Source organism: Dendropsophus ebraccatus, chromosome 2 (assembly GCF_027789765.1).
Source record: "Dendropsophus ebraccatus isolate aDenEbr1 chromosome 2, aDenEbr1.pat, whole genome shotgun sequence".
In the NCBI taxonomy this organism is placed as follows: domain Eukaryota; kingdom Metazoa; phylum Chordata; class Amphibia; order Anura; family Hylidae; genus Dendropsophus; species Dendropsophus ebraccatus.
The window spans coordinates 201,047,770-201,066,615 of NC_091455.1; the positions used below are offsets into that span (position 1 = coordinate 201,047,770).

The following is an 18,846-nucleotide window of genomic DNA, read 5'->3' on the forward strand; positions in this document are numbered from 1 at the left end:
CCTGTACTGTGACATCACTGTGTGTATTATCCCTGTACTGTGACATCACTGTGTGTATTATCTCTGTACTGTGACATCACTGTGTGTATTACCCCTGTACTGTGACATCACTATGTATTATCCCTGTACTGTGACATCGCTGTGTGTATTATCCCTGTACTGTGACATCACTGTGTGTATTATCCCTGTACTGTGTTATCACTGTGTGTATAACCCTTGTTCTGTGACATCACTGTGTGTATTATCCCTGTACTGTGACATCACTGTGTGTATTATCCCTGTACTGTGACATCACTGTGTGTATTATCCCTGTACTGTGACATCACTGTGTATTATCCCTGTACTGTGACATCACTGTGTGTATTATCCCTGTACTGTGACATCACTGTGTGTATTATCCCTGCACTGTGGCATTGCTGTGTGTATTATCTCTGTACTGTGACATCACTGTGTATTATCCCTGTACTGTGACATCACTGTGTGTATTATCCCTGTACTGTGACATCGCTGTGTGTATTATCCCTGTACTGTGATATTTAGGGATGTATGTAAATAAGTGTAATGTAACAGAAGCTCAATGGTTCTTCTGCCACCTCTAGTACTATAAACTGAATATAAAATGGGGGGCTCTGTCACAAATGCTGCACCAGCCCTAATAATAAAAAGAAAAAAATTCTAATTGGCCATCCCCCCAGTCCTTTCTGCTCGTATCTGTGTATATCAGCATATAGTAAAGGGAAAGAAAAAAAAAATAAAAAAAAAATATATATATATATACAGTACACACATAAGTCATGCTTCTATATACAGAGATATTTGTACCTAATCCTATTTAGTGTCAGCCACTCAATGTAACAGCGCATAATTAAACAATCACTCAGCACATCAAATGGAAAGGCCCCCGGGGAAAGAAACCCGATGCTCAGCAGCATAAAGCCGCCTTTCAGCAAATTTTACTTCCAGTTGTATAGAGTCCTGAAGACATAATTCAAGATAATGCAGAACAGAGCGAGATGCATAGAAACCCATAGTAAGGAAGTGACAGAAGGAAGGGGCTGTAAGGAAGCAGACAAAATAAACAGGAGGAAAATCCTTCACTGGGAAGTGTTATCTCTATGAATGGAAGGAGACGCTGAGACTGTGTATAAGGGGGCATAGAAATAAAGACATGGACCGCTATGGTTATATGAGGTCAGGTAGACTAATAGGGGGAGATTTATCAAACATGGTGTAAAGTGAAACTGGCTCAGTTGTCCCTAGCAACCAATCAGATCCCACCTTTCATTTTCTAAAGAGTCTGTGAGGAATGAAAGGTGGAATCTGATTGGTTGCTAGGGGCAACTGAGCCAGTTTCACTTTACACCATGTTTGATAAATCTCTCCCTCATAGACTATATGATCTACATAGAAGTTTATTCATGGACAGCTAAGATTATACAAAGCCTCTGGGATGAGACCATTGACATCACTGTACCCTGTGTAGTGACATCATACGTTATAGGATGTTTAGCCAATCATTAAAAGGGGTTATCCACCTAAGAGCTAAAAAAAATTAAATGTTAGCTGGTCTCTCCCTGAGTATTTTGAGCCGTCTCTTGTCTTACTAGCTGCTGCCATTTCTGAGTTACATGTTTTTCTAAAAGCCAATCTATATCCAAGATGGCGCCGGGCAGGAAACTGCATTTCCCATCAGGCATCTCCCTGATTGGGCCATTTGCATACTCAACCCCTTAGCTTTCTTTCCTGCCCACTGCTGTCATTACTATTGCACAGTAAACACAGGACTGTTTTTTTTCACAAATTTTGCATTACATTACCCAAGTACGTATTCCATACTAGCTGATAATGTAGCAGAGCTGATGCCGCATGGTGTAGCTATGTGCTGTATAACAGGCATCTGTTTACCAGGGGGTTGGGGGTGTAGTGTAGGTTTAGATCTCTGCTTGCCGATTGTAAATGAAAACATTCTAGTTCCATCCAGACACTAAGAACATCCATAACACTTAGGCTATGTTCACACTACGTATGAGACCGGCCGTTCCATGACCCCGGCCGGGTCACGGAACGGCTGGTCTCTGGCCGGATCATCTCTGGCCGGATGATCTTTCCGGCAGCAGAACTCTGATGCGGGCGCATCAGCGCGCGCCCGCATCAGAGCTTACCATAGCACACAGTGAAGCGAGCAGCCGGAGCCGCTCGCTTCACTGTGTGAACTGACAGGTCTTTCTGCGGCCGGAATTCACTGACCTGTCAGTTATTTGCAGGGCCGCACAGATCCCGGCCGGAGCGTATACGATGTGTGTACGTTCCGGCCGGGATCCCATTGCACATAAGGCTTTGTTACACACCGCAAAAATACGGCCGTAGTTCTGTGGCAAGAACTACGGCTGTAGTTTTACGTAGTGTGAACATAGCCTTACACTATACAGAGCTGTGACACAAAGACAGGTACATATGCCTGCATTTACTGACAGCAAGCAGAGATAGAACTATAGCTTTTCATATTACAGAAACGTAGGCTCAGGGACACATGTAAGTCTATGGAAGCACAGGTGCATGGAGATGATGCAGATGACGTCTTCAAGTCAACAGATAGCTAACCCAGCCCCCAGAGAGGAGACATGTCCTGTGACTACAAAGGGAGGGGGGGGGGACATGGAGCAGCCTGTTGTCAGAGTGGACACGGAGAAGATGAATTTAGATGTCCAGAGCAGGTAAATATGAGCAAATAAAAAAAGGTGCAAGAGGGTGGTATTTAGAAGGGGGATCATTTAGAATATTGTTTTTGTTACCTGGATAACCCCTTTAATCTAAACAATTCACTTTACTAAAGGCCATATCCATAGGCTGTCTCCATGTTTTCCTGGACTCCCTTGGGCTGCATCCACTTCTTCAGCCACCGGTATTCAAATGCAGCCTTTGTGCACAGATCGATGCTTGGGAGGAGCTATGACAAAGGGTTGGCGTATAGCCCAATTCCAAAATATATACAATCCAGTACAATACTACATAGTCCAATACAATAATATATACAGTACAATCCAGTACAATGCTATATAGTCCAATACAATAATATATACAATCAAGTACAATACTACATAGTCCAATACAATAATATATACAGTACAATCCAGTACAATGCTATATAGTCCAATACAATAATATATACAATCAAGTACAATACTATATAGTCCAATACAATAATATATACAATCCAGTACAATACTATATAGTCTAATACAATAATATATACAATCCAGTACAATACTATATAGTCCAATACAATTATATATACAATCCAGTACAATACTATATAGTCTAATACAATAATATATACAATCCAGAACAATTCTATATAATCCAATACAATAATATATACAATCCAGTACAATACTATATAGTCCAATACAATAATATATACAATCCAGTACAATACTATATAGTCCAAAACAATAATATATACAATCCAGTACAATACTATATAGTCCAATACAATAATATATACAATCCAGTACAATTCTATATAGTCCAATACAATAATATATACAATCTAGTACAATACTACATAGTCCAGTTTTACAGTTTGACTGCTGAAGAAGTTGCTATAGTTCTATATTGCCTGAGGAGTCGTCTACCCATAAGTACCAGCTCTATGTAAGAGTCCGGCCAGTCCCCCCCTAGACTCCATTAATCCTCCTTTCTACCTTTTTGAACATATTATTGCAGCTAAGACGTTTAATCCCGTCCTCCCCGGGGACCTGTCATCCATTTCCTTTTATGAAATCAACATCAATAATCAGAAGAAAGACTGACAGCTCTGCCGAGGACGATGCCCTGAGAACGTGAAGACCCTTCACATAAACCTGCAGGCTCACACTTGTCTAAGAAGGTGCCAGATGATCCACCAGTTGGCCCCAGGCATGTGAACCCTGTCAGGAGTGTAATGATAGCCGAACATGGGACCTACAGGGAGTCACAACTGTTCTCCAGACAACTAGGTGACTACTTTGTAATTACATGGAAAACTGTCTGCTAGATGTTATATGAACTCTTTCCCTTTGACTTAAAGTGGGTGAGTTATGCTGACTTTTTTTTTTAGAGATTTAGATGATTTGTAGAATTCTTTGCAGTATAAATCAAATTTTCCATTTATACTACAGGTTTTTATGTTAAGACCAATATATATATATATATAAATATATATATATATATATATATATATATATATATATATATATATACACACACGTGAACAACTTTGCTCTGCATGTGTGTTTTTAACAGAAAATTTAAAATTCAATTATTATTTTTCGATTTTTTTTCCAAAACTTTAATCATTTTATGTTTTTTTCGGGGTCCCGCCATGGGGTTTGACTACGTCCTCTAATTTCTTTGGCAATGCACCGCAGTGTACTCCTGTATTGCAGTGTATTATTGCCTGATTTGCTGACAAATAACCTATTAGGTCTTGTCTAATAGGCAAATGCACATGGTAGACAAAGGGGCCCTTGCTGAGCACCCTGTTATTGTGTTCGAGAAGGGGGGGGGCAAAGGGGTAATGGCGGGTGCTCCCTCTGTTAAACTCCTTAGCATAGTATTATATGGGCAGACTAATAGTTTAGCAAATTTGTTTTCTTCAGGAGGTAATCTCACTCTCTAGTGCCACCTATTGGAAATTTACCACTCTGTAAGTCACTTCTTAAAGGGTAACTATAATGTTTCGCGGGCAGCAGACTACACAGTGAAAAAAAGCCCAGTGCAGCTGTTTTTTTCATAGCTTAACCTAATGCCCGCGAAACATTATAGTTTCCCGTTAACTCTTGAAGGAGACCTAATGTACAAACTATATTCCAAGGGAGCATTGCCTGGCCTATAAGACTCCCTACATCAGTACCATCCCAGACCCTATGTAATGGTATGCCCAGACAGAGGAGAATCTGCCAATGTCTATATATCCTGCTCATTCGGAGGCGTCCCTTTGTTGCCATTGGGAATATTGTCAGCTAAAAAAAAACAGCATAAAAGAAGTGATACATACACTAGGGGGCGCTATAAGAAGGTTAATTAAGGTTGAATAAGTATTGTTAAGTACTTTGTTCTCATATTGCTTTCATGCACTCTTTGCTCTTACCTGGTTTGATGTCACAGGTGAGTTGAACTCCCAGCGGAGCGCCTCCTAGCTCAGCATTTGAGAACTGAAAATCCGGTACTTCCCCAATAAAGTGAGCTGCCCGGTCTGACAACCGCACGAAACCCTGTTGCCCCTCCACAGGCGGGCATCCTTCCCCAGTACAAGGAACTCTGCCTCGAGATTTCAGCCGGATCCTCAGGGGCAGTTTACATTCAATTCCTTTACAATCCTTGGTGACATTGCTGGGTCCCCCCCATACATCGGGACTACCAGAAAAGTCAGATCTTGCAGAAGCAGATGCCGGCTGGTTAGCTCTTACAGGCTGGTAGAGAGTTTCACCGCTCGCCGTCTGCTGGTAGGAGTGCGAGGTTCTGCTCGCTTTAACCGGGCACCTGGCCCCCACACATGGCCTCGGCTGGTCACTATCTATAGGAGCACTGCTGGCACAGGACTGACCCCCTGGGCATCTCTCAGCTGGAATTCCATAACATACGGACAGGAATAGCAGGCAGCTTATCCATACGCAGGACCGACAACTCAGCATGGTTATCTGCAGAGACAAAAAAACACAAAAACAACCATCACAACAAAAACTTATACTCAACTTTACGAATAGTCCAAAATGGCAAGCAGCATCTAAAGGGGTTACGTTCCACCACATAGAACATGCATTCCTCTAAGCTAACAAAGTAAAAAAAAAACTCTTTAAAGTCCATACATAAAAGCTCATTCAAGCATGTGTTTCCAATTGTCTCAGCTGTAGACTATTTTCTTTAGCCCGGGATGAATCTCGAAAGAGACCAGTATGGCCGGAATACCTTAAAGAGTCCGGTCTTCTGAGCTGCTACCTCCAATTAACGACTTATCATCAGTTCAGAGAACTCCGTCTATCCAAACTAGTGACCTCTGAAAAAGAAAAAAAAACTACTTACAAGCCGGGGAATGTAATGTGCAACATTCCTCGGATTTCATTAGCTTCAAATTTCTTAGAGACCACCCATTAACCCTACGCTCACTAGCCTCGAAGGTTCATCAACGTACCTTAAAATTAAAAATTCTGCTTCTTCTCGTACATCCAGAAATAGGTTTTTCAATGGTGGGTTATGAATCCATGATCCTGCAGAGTCCTTCTTCGACTAATGAAATACGTTCACGCTATACCCCATGCTGTCACCTTGAGGAGGAGGTAAAGAACTCGGTTAAGTGATTGCGACTGGAGTAAATGTAAATCCTAGTTTTAGCCTAATGATGGTAGCCAAGGGCAGGAATGCTTTTCATTGTGTCGTTCAGTCAATCTCCTCTTTCAGACTGAAGCTGCTAAAACTTTTTTTTTTTTTTCCCCCCAACCCTCCGAGGTTCGGCTATAGTCAAGATGTTTAGGAGCTATTGGATTTCAAGACCACTTCCTGCATTTTTGCAGGGATAGATAAATGACTTACCAAAACAAAAACAGAAGCCAAGAATGGGACCATCTGAGACCCCGTTTGCTTACTGTAAATGAAAACATGAAGAGGAACTTTTTTTAAAAAAAAAACATCTTGGTTTGCCTCTAGCTGACTAGGGGAATTTTTTTGGCTGGGTCGTAAAAGTCTTTGGAGGTTTCCAAAATAAATAGAAATTACAGTACTAATGTCATTGGACGGAGATCAGATGGGGTCTGTGATTTGGCCAATGTTTATGGGGTTGGACATGGACCTACAGAGATGTCAACTATAGGTGGCACTAAAGAGGTAGTTTTCTGCTTTCTGGAGCAGGCTATGCCGCATACATTTTCCCAGGAGGCCCTGCCCTATTAGTTTCCCAAGAAGCAATTACATCTTAAGTGTCCTCTATGTGGCTGTCCAGGTGGTGGAACCCTTAGGGCCCTATTACAAAGCCCGATAATAAACAGTAAGCAAGCTATTACACTGGCCGATTATCAGGCAGCAAGGGCGGCACGGACATTGTTAGCTATGTCCGTGCAGCCCTTACATTTAGTGTAAAATAATAAATGTTAACTCACCTTACCGCGTTCCCGGGCGTCCTCTTCTCCGGTCTTTGGTGGCCGAGACAGGTTGTGGACAGTGAATGGCTGAGCGGCCGGTGGCCTGTCATTGCAACGACTGGAGCAGAGGCAGAGCTGCAGGCACGCGGAAGGCCCTTCGAGGACGCCCGGGAACGCATTAAGGTGAGTAAATATTTATTATTTTACACTATAATCATCGGCCGTTGGATGCACATTGCGATGATTTTAGGTCTGAACCTAAACAGTTGATCAGCCAATGATCGTTTCATCGGCTGATCATTCTCTTTATTACACCGAGCGATAATTGGCCGAATCGGCCTGATTTGGCGATTATTGTTCCATGAAATAGGGCACTAAAGTGTCAGAATCAGAAAGATCAGCTGACCTTGTCTTTTGGTATTGACCTAAAGTCCTCGGCCAACCGCGCATTGCTACGTGTAATAGTGATGTGCGGCCGATGGCTGACAATTGTGTTAAAAAAAATAACGATATATTAAAGATGAGCGAACCAGGCCAAGGTTGGGGTTTATATGAACCCGAACCACCGGCATTTGAATCCCTCTGTCTCCCCGTTCGCTGCGGAAGGTAGAGTTTAAGCTGTCTCCCCCTTCCCCAAGGAACGGGAAGACAGTGGGATTCAAATGCCAATGGTTTGGGGCCAGTTAGCTCATCTCTACTGTATATATTACCTCTCTGTGCTCCCAGTGTTCTTCTGCCTTCTGCCCCCTTCCCGGAATCTCCGCTGTAGCTTTAGAGCTCTGGCCTAATAGGCCGCTCAGCAAATGGTCAGTGGTTAGCTGAGCGACCTGTCAGTTCAGCGACCCTCCCTGAAGCTACAGCGGTGGCTCCGGGAAGCGAGCGAAGAGCAGAAGAACACTAGGAGTGTGGAGAGGTAATGTATGCCAGTTTGGGGCATGGGCTGCATGGACACCGCTAACGATATATATGTATAAATATATAACCCTTGCTAAACGATTATCGAGTTGTGTAATAGGCTCAGTAAATGACCGCTGATCTAGCAGATCTGTGATGGTTTACATTATTGACTGGACTATCAGAGGGCCGTCTAATAGGACACTTAATACACGGGCCGATGGGGGCCTGATAATACCTGTAAACGAGCGGCGATTTGCTAGATCGGCGCTCGTTTACTGGGACTATTACACGGCCCGATAATCGTTTAACAAGGGCTGCAGGGACATCGTTACCGATGTCCTTGCAGCCCTTGTTTGAACTATATACTTTACCTATCCACGCTCCAGGGCTGCTGCTGCGGTCCGCTGCTGCGGTCCGCTTCTTTTCCGAGTCCTGCGCGCTCTAGCTTTAGAGTGGCCTGTCAGCTGACAGGCCGCTCAGCCAATCACAGGCCGGGCCCGCCGCAGCTGACAGGCCACTCTGAAGCTAGAGCACGTGGGACTCGGAGAAGAAGACCGCAGGAGCAGCTCTGGAGCATGGATAGGTAAAATATATAATCAGTCGCCGCCTGTGCACCACTATTACACGTAGCGGTGCGCGGTCGGCGCCCGACAAATATAGGTTCTAACCTATATCAACGATCAATGGATGACAACGTACACGGAGCCATAATCGGCCGCATTGGAAGTAGTCCTCTCCATTCTGTGCATGAGCTCAGTAGTCCTGGATATTCATAAACACCAAAATGCTCCACGCACCAGCTGCTGATTGGCAGTTATCTATCCATGCTGTGTATAGGCAGTCAACTGTCATCCAGCAGCTGGATGGTGGGGGGAGGGGTACGGCAAGAATCCTATTCTCCTGCATATTAGGAGAACGGCTGAACAGAATGATGTAAGTAATACACAATATGCTGCCCTCATTTAGGGCACTGTATAACTAGTGACAGATTCTCTTTAAAGACTTGGTACCTTTTGAAAGGCATTGAAACACCTGTATTGTTTCCAGTCTGAAGAGCAGGAGAGGTTTTCTATAGGGATTTGCTACTGCTCTGGACAGTTAGTGACATGGACAGAGGTGGCAGCAGAGAGCACTGTGTCAGACTGGAGAGAATACACCACTTCCTGCAGGACATACAGCTGATAAGTACTGGAAGACTTGAGATTTTTTAATAAAAGTAAAACACAAATCTATATAACTTTCTGAAAGCAGCTGATTTTAAAAAATAAATAAATACACAATTACCCCTTTAAGATGCTCTTCCATCTTTATTAAGCTTGACTTTAGCTCCTTCATAAACTTATTAAATCTGCAGACAAAACTAAGTAAAGTCTTATAGCTATAGGCCAAAAACAATCAGAAGCCAGATCGTGTGGATGATAATTCTACTATATTTGGACACATGCCACCTACAAATTGGTGTTATAGTACGCGGCAGGGATGGCGGGGCGGCTGCCATTCACTATAAGCTCATCCTCACATCTGCTATGGTATAAGGTCTGTGTCAGGTAAAAGGAATGTTTCATGTTTTGACTCTTTGAAGACATCTAGCCTCAAGTATCAAAAGCGACTCACAGCAAATAACCAGCCTGTAATTGTTACTGTTGGAAACATGGTTAGTTGCAATGCAAAGTGTCATTTATAATCCTGGTGTTTTCTCATGTGGCAGAGAGACCTCTAAGCCCTTTAAGTCTCCACAGACCCACCAGCGCACCACCTGCAGCTACACTGCAATCATCCCATCAATCATCTACTACTGACAAGGGAAGTTACATTCATACATTTCCCTACAGTGGCCACTGCTGGTGAAAAGTAGTACTACATCCTACTGATCATGTGATCTGTGAAGAGACTTTGGGGGAGATTTATCAAACATGGTGTAAAGTGAAACTGGCTTAGTTGCCCCTAGCAACCAATCAGATTCCATCTTTCATTTTCCAAAGAGTCTGTGAGGAATGAAAGGTAGAATCTGATTGGTTGCTAGGGGCAACCGAGCCAGTTTCACGTTACATTGCTAGTAATTGCCCCTAGCAACCAATCAGATTCCACCTTTCATTTTCCAAAGAGTCTGTGAGGAATGAAAGGTGGAATCTGATTGGTTGCTAGGGGCAACTGAGCCAGTTTCACTTTACACCATGTTTGATAAATCTCCCCCTTTACTCCTACTTTTTGCAGTTTTACACCTTACGGAATTGCTGAATATATGGGTGTCTTTATGAAACAACCCCTTTTGTACTATATAGCGATAATAATACAAGAAAATCTTTATATATTCCTTTATTAGTCTATCCAGTCATGGGACGCTGTAAAATAGAAAGTAAATAATAGAAATAACAAAGATATATTAAAAGGGTTGTTCTTTCAAATCAACTGATGCTAGAAAGTTCAGGAATTAGTAATTTACTTCTATTAAAAATTCTCCAGTCTTCCAGTACTTATCAGCCGCTGTATGTCCTACAGGAAGTAGTATTATTTTCAGTCTGGAGAGCAGGAGAGGTTTTCTATGAGGATTTGCCACTGCTCTGGACAGTTCCTGACATGGACAGAGGGGGCAGCAGAGAGCATTGGAAAGAATATCACTTCCTGCAGGGCATACAGCAGCTGGTAAGAACTGGAAAACGTTTAATAGAAGTAAATTACAAATCTCTGGCGTTTTCTGGTACCGGTTGATCTGAAAGAAAACCTTTTTTGTGAACTACACCTTTAACAAAAAACAGCAGAAAGCATTCTAACAAGGATGGAAGGACACAATTTCATGGACCAGCTACTTCTCTATACAATACATGAAGCTGAATGAACTATCTACAAATATAAAGGATGCAATGAGTACAACAAGATGGGGAAGAGGCGTCGTGTCTGTGACCGGGTCACTCTGTATGGGGGTCACGAGCTGCAATCACGGTCATAATAAAGCTGTGTGTCCGGATTGGGCCGTCAGGGTTCACTAAGCACTGTGGGTGTTAGAAGCGACAATGGCCGAGGCAAAGGCACGGACGCAGCACAGAAGGTGAGAGTGAGAGAGTGTAATGATAGGGGATGATAGTTGTAGGCCATTAGCCGTGAATAGCGGAAATGGAAAGGGCTCCAGAACACACAGCTTGTTTTGGCTTCTAAAAATGTGTGAAAAACACAGATTATAATGACCAGTATTCACAATGTATCATTTGTTATTAAAAGGGGTACTCCGGTACTCTTTCAGAAAGTTATATAGATTTGTAATTTACTTCTGTTTAAAAATCTTCAGTCTTCCAGTACTTATTAGCTGCTGTATGTCCTGCAGGAAGAGGTGTGTTCTTTCCAGTCTGACACAGTGCTCTCTGCTGCCACCTCTGTCCATGTCAGGAACTGTCCAGAGCAGGAGAGGTTTTCTATGGGGATTTGCTGCTGCTCTGGACAGTTCCTGACATGGACTGAGGTGGCAGCAGAGAGCACTGTGTCAGACTGGAAAGAACACATTACTTCCTGCAAGACATACAGCAGCTGATAAGTACTGGAAGACTTGATATTTTTAGATAGATAATAGAATTAAATTACAAATCTATATAACTTTCTGAAACCAGTTGATCTGAAAAAAAAATATTGTCGCCGGAGTACCCCTTTTAGCGTCATTTTGTATCTATCAATGGCCAAGCAAATGTGATACAGAGAGAAGGCTGCACACAAAAAAACATTGATTAGAAGAAAAAAAAACACAAACTAAAATATTTTATATGTAGTGCTTTTTATTTATATTTTATAATTTGTCAGCTGTATATCAGGCTCAGAGCTGATAGGAGATAATATAAATGATACCTGTCTCTTAGCTGATGGCTGTTTGCAAAGTTATATGTTTAGGTGTCATGGAGGTGGTAGTTACCTTCAGCATGCACACCTCCTCTCTCCCCCACCCCTCCCTGTTTGGCTTCCAGCACTGAGCCCTGTTTATCCATCATGCAGAACATGGAGGGGTGGAGGAGGAAGGAGGCATGCATGCTGCAGCTCAGTATCACCTCTATGGCACCCCAACATTGAAGGAAAAATGTGATTATACACTGGGTTTACACATATGGGGAGATTTATCAAACATGGTTTAAAGTGAAACTGGCTCAGTTGCCCCTAGCAACCAGATTCCACCTTTCATTTTCCAAAGAGTCTGTGAGGAATGAAAGGTGGAATCTGATTGGTTGCTAGGGGCAACTGAGCCAGTTTCACTTTACACCATGTTTGATAAATCTTCCCCATACTGTATATTGTGTTTTTTTACCATTTTAAAGGGAACCTGTCACCCCCCGTGCCGGGGTGAAGGCCGCCCGACCCCCTGCTAGAGCCCCGTATACTCACCCCATCTTGCCAAGTCCCACTCCTGGAGCCGGTCCAGGGACATAGATATCCTTGTCGGAAGCCCGGCGCGCACGCTGCATAGATGAGTCCGACGCCCATATAGAATGAATGGAGCATTATTCTCTATGGGCATCGGACTCATCTCTGCAGCGCGCGCGCTGGGCTTCCGACAAGGATATCTATGTCCAGGGACCGGCTCCAGGAGTGGGACTTGGCGAGATGGGGTGAGTATCCGGGGCTCTAACGGGGGGTCGGGCGGCCTTCACCCCGGCACGGGGGGTGACAGGTTCCCTTTAAGCCTGAGATTGATAACTTATTATAACCTAGGAGCCTGTGTCTATATGCAGTGTCCCAGAACAGAGTAGTTGTTTGTCACTTTGTCTCTGCACCTTTATTATGACCAGTTCTGTTCTGGAAAGCTATGGTCCACTGCAAACTGTGTGTATTGTGTCACCCCTCTCAGTGTTCAGGTCTGCTATTCCATTCATTTCTTGTATGCTTATTCAGTTATCAGTGCCTAAGGGTATTATGTCGCCCCCCAGTGTTCAAGTATGGTACTTCTCATGTATATTTAGTCCTATATGCCTAATGGTGTGATGATGCAATGGCTGGATGTCACGTGACTGTCTCTGCTTCCATGGTAACTCCAATGGCCATCGAGCTTTGGCTGGGGAATACCATGTGACTTCCTCTCTGCCTGGGGTCCTGTCTCCCACCTTCAGGGGGATAGGTTGTGTGTTGCTGCTGCTCCTGTGTCACAAGGCCGCAACCCTGCGGTATCTGCTGCAGCATTACCAGAAGTGTTCCTGGCTGTGTTCTATTCTCAAGTCCTCAAGATTCTCATCTGTTTTCAAGATCTGGGTGCCGTTCTTCAGTCATTCCTCTCATCATCTTCTCTAATCATCAACAGCAAGTATTCATCTCATTCTCATTCCGCCCCAGCATCCTATCATCAGTATCACTACTACTCCCATCATTCAGTACGCTATCATCACAGCCTATTGCAGCATCACCCATTACTCTGCCTTATCCAAGCCTGCCTTATTCCCGGCTGCATCCGGAGAGACTGTTGCTACAAGTTACCACCGTTACAATAAATATACAACTACCGTTGTTTCTGAACCTTGGCATTGGTGTGATAACTGGTGCCCTGACTAAGGACAACGAAGAATCGCATGCCTAGTCTCCCCTCGGTCAGGAGCCCGGTTTCCAGCTGTGAACCCTCGTGCCTAAACCGTGACAACGCTATACCCTGCAGCTGCCCCGGGTCCTGCCCGCAACAACACCTCTCAGCGGAGTGGCCCCTAGGGGCCCGGGCATCACATATATATACAGATGCCATAAAGCTGTAGATCATGTCCGCAGTATGTTGCTTTAAATAAATCCAAGTTCACATTTATGACAATTTCACCTTCCCAGAGGTCTAAGAGCTTAAGAGATGTGAACATGTTTATAGCAGACAGATGTGATGTGTAAAGCGGGATGTTCGGCTGTAAGGAAACATTACTTTCCTTGCTTCATTGATTCTCTTCCTTAATCTCCTTTCAGTTTATTTCTTGTAGAGATCTTCATAAAGCCCGGCATGAGGAGTCTGGGGGGGGGTTCAGAACAAATGTAGATGAAGCTGGAAACAAGCCCTCTGGGGGGGTCTCCAGGGTCTCCAATACAGAGGAATTTTGACAGTATATACAGTCATATCCTGGTCTATGTTCACATCTGAATATAAAGTACATTTATGGTTTATGTTGGCAGAACAGTATGCCGCTGTATAGTGATGTATACCCACATTGGATGTGAATGAACTGAACCCCTTCAGGAACGGGCCAAAAATGGCCTTAAAGGGGTATTCTAAGTTAAAATAACTTGTCCCCTATCCTGTCCTACCTTGGGGCCTTCACTAGCTGATCTGCACTGCATTGTTTGGTATCTGTCTTATGCCCCTATTCCACCGGTCATTAAGAGGAGCAAACGAGCGCTCTCAGCGCTCGTTTGCTCCTCGTTCCCGTTTGCTGCCACCGCTACTCAACGCGGCGGCAGCGAGCTGGTGAGTGCGGGAGGGGCAGCGGGGAGCTGCGGGGGGGGCTGCTCGGAGGATCGCTGATCGTCCGGGCAGCCCATAGGATACAGCAGCGTCTGCTGCCGATGCTCCTATTCAACAGAGCGACGGCAGCAGATCGTTGCTGTATCAGTCGCTTGTTTTTCAACATGTTGAAAAACAAGTGACTGCAACGATGAACGATGTCGGCTGATCGTTGCACTTTATACCACTTCGTAGTGTCCGATATTGTCCGAATACGAACGACATTCGTTCCGTGGAATAGGGCCTTTAGGGCCCTATTCCACAGTAACGATAATCGGCCGGATCGGCCTCATTTGGCCCGATTCGGCCGATTATCGCTCGGTGAAATAGAAAGAACGATCAGCCGATGATCATGTCATCGGCTGATCGTTCATTTAGGGCCAGACCTAAAATCATCGTTCCCCCACCGGGCATCGCTACGGTTGAATAGCGGTGCGCAGCGGGCGACCGACGATTTGAGAAGAAACAGCAGCAGCATCATACATTACCTGGCTGCAGGGCTTCTTCTCTGCGCTGTCTTCATCCCCGGGTCCCGCGCTCTATCTTCTGAATGGCCGGTCAGCTGACGGAGCGCTCAGCCAATCACAGGCCGAGACCGCCGCAGCCTGTGATTGGCTGAGTGTGGCCTGTCAGCTGACCGGCCATTCAGAAGATAGAGGACGGGGGACCCGGGGAGGAGACGGAGCGGAGGACAAGCCCTGCAGCCAGGTAATGTATGATGCTGAACAATCATCGGGCCGTGGAATAGGCCCAGTAAACGAGCGGCGATCTAGCAGATCGCCGCTCGTTTACATCGTTGATCGGGCCCTCCTCGGCCCGTGGAATAGGACCCTTAGGCATAGCTGATCAGACTCTGCCTTAGGGCTAAGCTTAATCAGCTTCCTTAGCTATGACACTGGAGGCCTCCGGTTGTCATAGCTACCATCAGGGCTGTTCAATTGCTTCGCACAGCCCCGATGGTGAACAGAGGGAGAATTCTCCCTCTGTTCTGCCCTATAGATGCTACGATCGCACCGATCTATAGAGTTAACTGCCGGGACCTGACCACTTCTGTATGTTCCTAAATGGCTTGTAGCTCTATTTATTCTCTATGGAGCAGCCGCAATAAGCTGAGTGCTGTACCCGCAGCTGTATTCAAACCAAAGGAGCCAAGGGCCAATCTTGAGATCGCCAGGGGGTATTTGGGTTGGACCCCCCACAATCTCTTGCTTGACCCCCTATTCTGTGGATAGGGGAAAAGTTAGTTTTATGTTGGAAAACCTTTATGGATATTTTGCAACTTCAGGCTATGTTCACAAAATGTAAGTGCAGCAGTAATCACGGCCATTGTTACAACGGCCGTGATTTCTGTGGTACGTTGTGCTGCAGGCTAAGGGAATCCGGCCGGAGTGTATACACATGGTATACACTCCGGCCGGGATCCCTAGCGGCCGGGATCCCTATTCGATGAATACCGGCTGCAGAAAACCCTGTCAGTACTGAAGAAGTTGGATGCAGCCCTAGGGAGTCCTGGAAAACATGCATATGGTCTATGGCCTATGGCTATATCCATGGTTTCCAGAACTCCCTAGGGCTGCATCCAACTTCTTCAGCCACCGGTAATCAAATGCAGAGCGGCTGACGCTACTTCAGTAGGTTTGGCTGAAATAATCCACCCAAAGCAAAGTTTACAGTGAACCCGGGTTTTACAGTTTTATTGGTTCGCTCTTCTCTAGTTATCATTAGAATTGAGCGAACCTGGAGCATGCTCGAGTCCACCTGAACCCAAACAATCGGCATTTGATTAGCGGTGGCTGCTGAACTTGGATAAAGCCCTAAGGCTATGTGGAAATCATGGATATAGTCATTGGCTGTATCCATGTTTTCCAGACAACCTTAGAGCTTTGTCCAAGTTCAGCAGCCCCAGCTAATCAAATACCCAACGTTCGGGTTCGGATGGACTCAAACCCAAACCTGGTTCGCTCATGTCTTGTTATCATGCCTGGGCAAAATGGATTCCAATTGTTTCCAAGATGATAAAATTAGGGGGTTATATCTTGTAGGACTAGTGGATGGGCACTCTGTATCTTACCACTGGTGGTCCAGTCTTGGCTTCTCTTCTCCTGTGGTTCTGCTGTGGTCCATGATGCAGGCGCCACTGGCGTCCTTGCTTCTTCTGGCTTGTGCTTAGAGCTTCTGGCTTTGGCTGCAGTTCTACATCTATCCACTAGAGCACATGAGACCCCACTCTTGAATTTAAAGGGCCAGTGGTTTCGCCCATTCCATTGCTATCTGAAGAAAAGCGCACTTAATCTCCAACCCTCATTTATTTCTTAAAGAGGAAACTTTTCAGCACGTTTAAAGTGTCACTGTCGTGAATTTTTTTTTTGCAGAAATCAATAGTCCAGGCGATTTTAAGAAACTTTGTAATTGGGATTATTATCAGAAAAATGCATTTTTATCATGAAAAAGCAGTTTGAAGCTCTCCCCCCTGTCTTCATTGTTCTCCTATGGAGAGAGCTAAACAAAAGACCAAAACAGGACAACAAAGAGTTAATCTACAAATATCTCACCCGTTATCTTCTTGGACAGTCACCAGTGACCTGTCTGAGCTCGGATTACAGCTGTCACCCAGCTCCGTGCCTGTAATCCTCTGTTATCTGCTTTCTGCTGCCGGCTAACTCCCTCCTTCCTCCTCCCCCCTCCCCTCTCCCTAGAACAGACAGGGGACGTCTCCTGCAACAAGTCACAATTTTCAGATTTTTTGGAGTGGATGAAAAAGAGGAAGGAGGGGGGGACCTGGGAAAAGGCTTTTTACATGCAGATAATGGCAGATTTGGCTAATAAACCCAATTACAAAGTTTCTTAAAATCGCCTGGACTATTGATTTCTGCAAAAAAAAAAAATACGACAGTGACTCTTTAAGGAATCTAACCTGCTGATATGTCCCTATAGCGAGCAGTGTGCTGAGGATGAAGGTAAATTTCACCATTTCCATGACATTAGCATTTTATTCCATATGTTAATTATGCATTTTGGTGCACTGGGGGCCGGTCTACCACCCTGTAGTGCACCGATCCGGCCTTCCAATTCTAATGATTGGCAGGGAAGGCCAGCCGGGGGATGGTAGTGTCGCCCCCAGTGCACCAAGATGCTAATTAGCATATAAAATAACCTAAAAGTATCCCCAAAGAACGGTGCTGAGGATCAAGGGAAAAAAATGATTTTTCTAAGCTGCTTTAAATTATTATTGGCAGGGGGACCGTTTTTCTCTTAATAATTTACCTTCAATTTTCTGCTTATTATTTTGATGCAGAACGTTATTTTATGCTTATTTGCTTTCGAAAAATAAACCGCTATTCACGACAAATTGGAAGAGTCTCTAAGGAATATGACATAACATAACGGAGAGTCTCCTGCAGCAGCTGCTGAACACATGGGGCTCTGGTATCTGTGACTGTCAGAGATTAGCTGGGAGATTACCTAGCTTAGGAGGAATCAGGATCCTACAACCCTGCCATCATCCTGTATATTCAGCCCCTTATTATGGATGTTTTTGTATCTTCCATGCCCTGTATATAAGCTGCAGACATCTGCTATGATGTGTAATGATCTGCTTCTTCGTTGACCCTCATGGTTCATTCCCAGGATAATATTTCACAGGAAGGGGATCAGACCGAGTGATAGAAGCTGGGGGTACAGTAGCTATGGGCAAGGTCAAAAGAAAGGTAAAAAATGTATAAAAAGGTATTGTGGAGAAATCAAATGATATCTTAAAGGTAGACTCTATGAAAACTTAAAAAACAGGGATGGTAGGGGATGGTGGGACCATACCAATCAAGTTATACTTACCTGTCCCAGCACCTCCACAATTGCAGTATCACCACTCACGGCCCTTCCCTGGTCTAATGTATCTCTAATGTTCTTACAGGAACTACCCTCTGAGCCAGTGATGCAGAGGTAAGTAAGCATTTCTGACTGGGATTGTGATGTCACAGAACCAGGAGATTTAGGGGGCCAGCAGGTGCCCGTGAGTGGTGGCACCTGGACAGGTAAGTATAACTTGATTGTTATGTTCCCATCACCCCCCTGCCCTCCCTGTTTTGTTAAAATTTGCCTGCAGTACCCCTATAAAAAAAAAAAAAAAACTATGCCAAAATTCTTTGGGTTGCTCAACAAAGGAATGGCTATTAAAATGTACCTGTCATGGCAGCCACTGTCGATGAATTCCATGATGGAGGCAGAAGTTCGGGTCTCCATGACGACGAATACACATTTTCATTAATAATTAGACAGCTTTTGTTTATCTCCTCCACAGTCTCCCTTGCTGCCTTTCTTGCAGGTCACACTCTTCCACTAACTTGGGTCAAAGGCCATCAACCTTCGTTACTTGTTATCGCTGCAGAGTTCATAGTT

General features: G+C 44.5%; 1 protein-coding gene across 1 annotated transcript in view; it reads right to left on the bottom strand.

Moving 5' to 3' along the window:
* LOC138784852 (uncharacterized) overlaps positions 1 to 18,846 on the bottom strand; it is a 31,264-nt gene extending 12,418 nt beyond the window's left edge. The window contains exons 1-4 of the mRNA XM_069960545.1: positions 18,632 to 18,846; positions 6,173 to 6,305; positions 5,950 to 6,037; positions 5,132 to 5,681 (exon numbers count right to left, since the gene is read on the bottom strand). Coding sequence (XP_069816646.1) covers positions 5,132 to 5,675 — 544 coding nt within the window. The 5' untranslated portion in view covers positions 5,676 to 5,681; positions 5,950 to 6,037; positions 6,173 to 6,305; positions 18,632 to 18,846. The remainder of the gene's footprint in view (positions 1 to 5,131; positions 5,682 to 5,949; positions 6,038 to 6,172; positions 6,306 to 18,631) is intronic.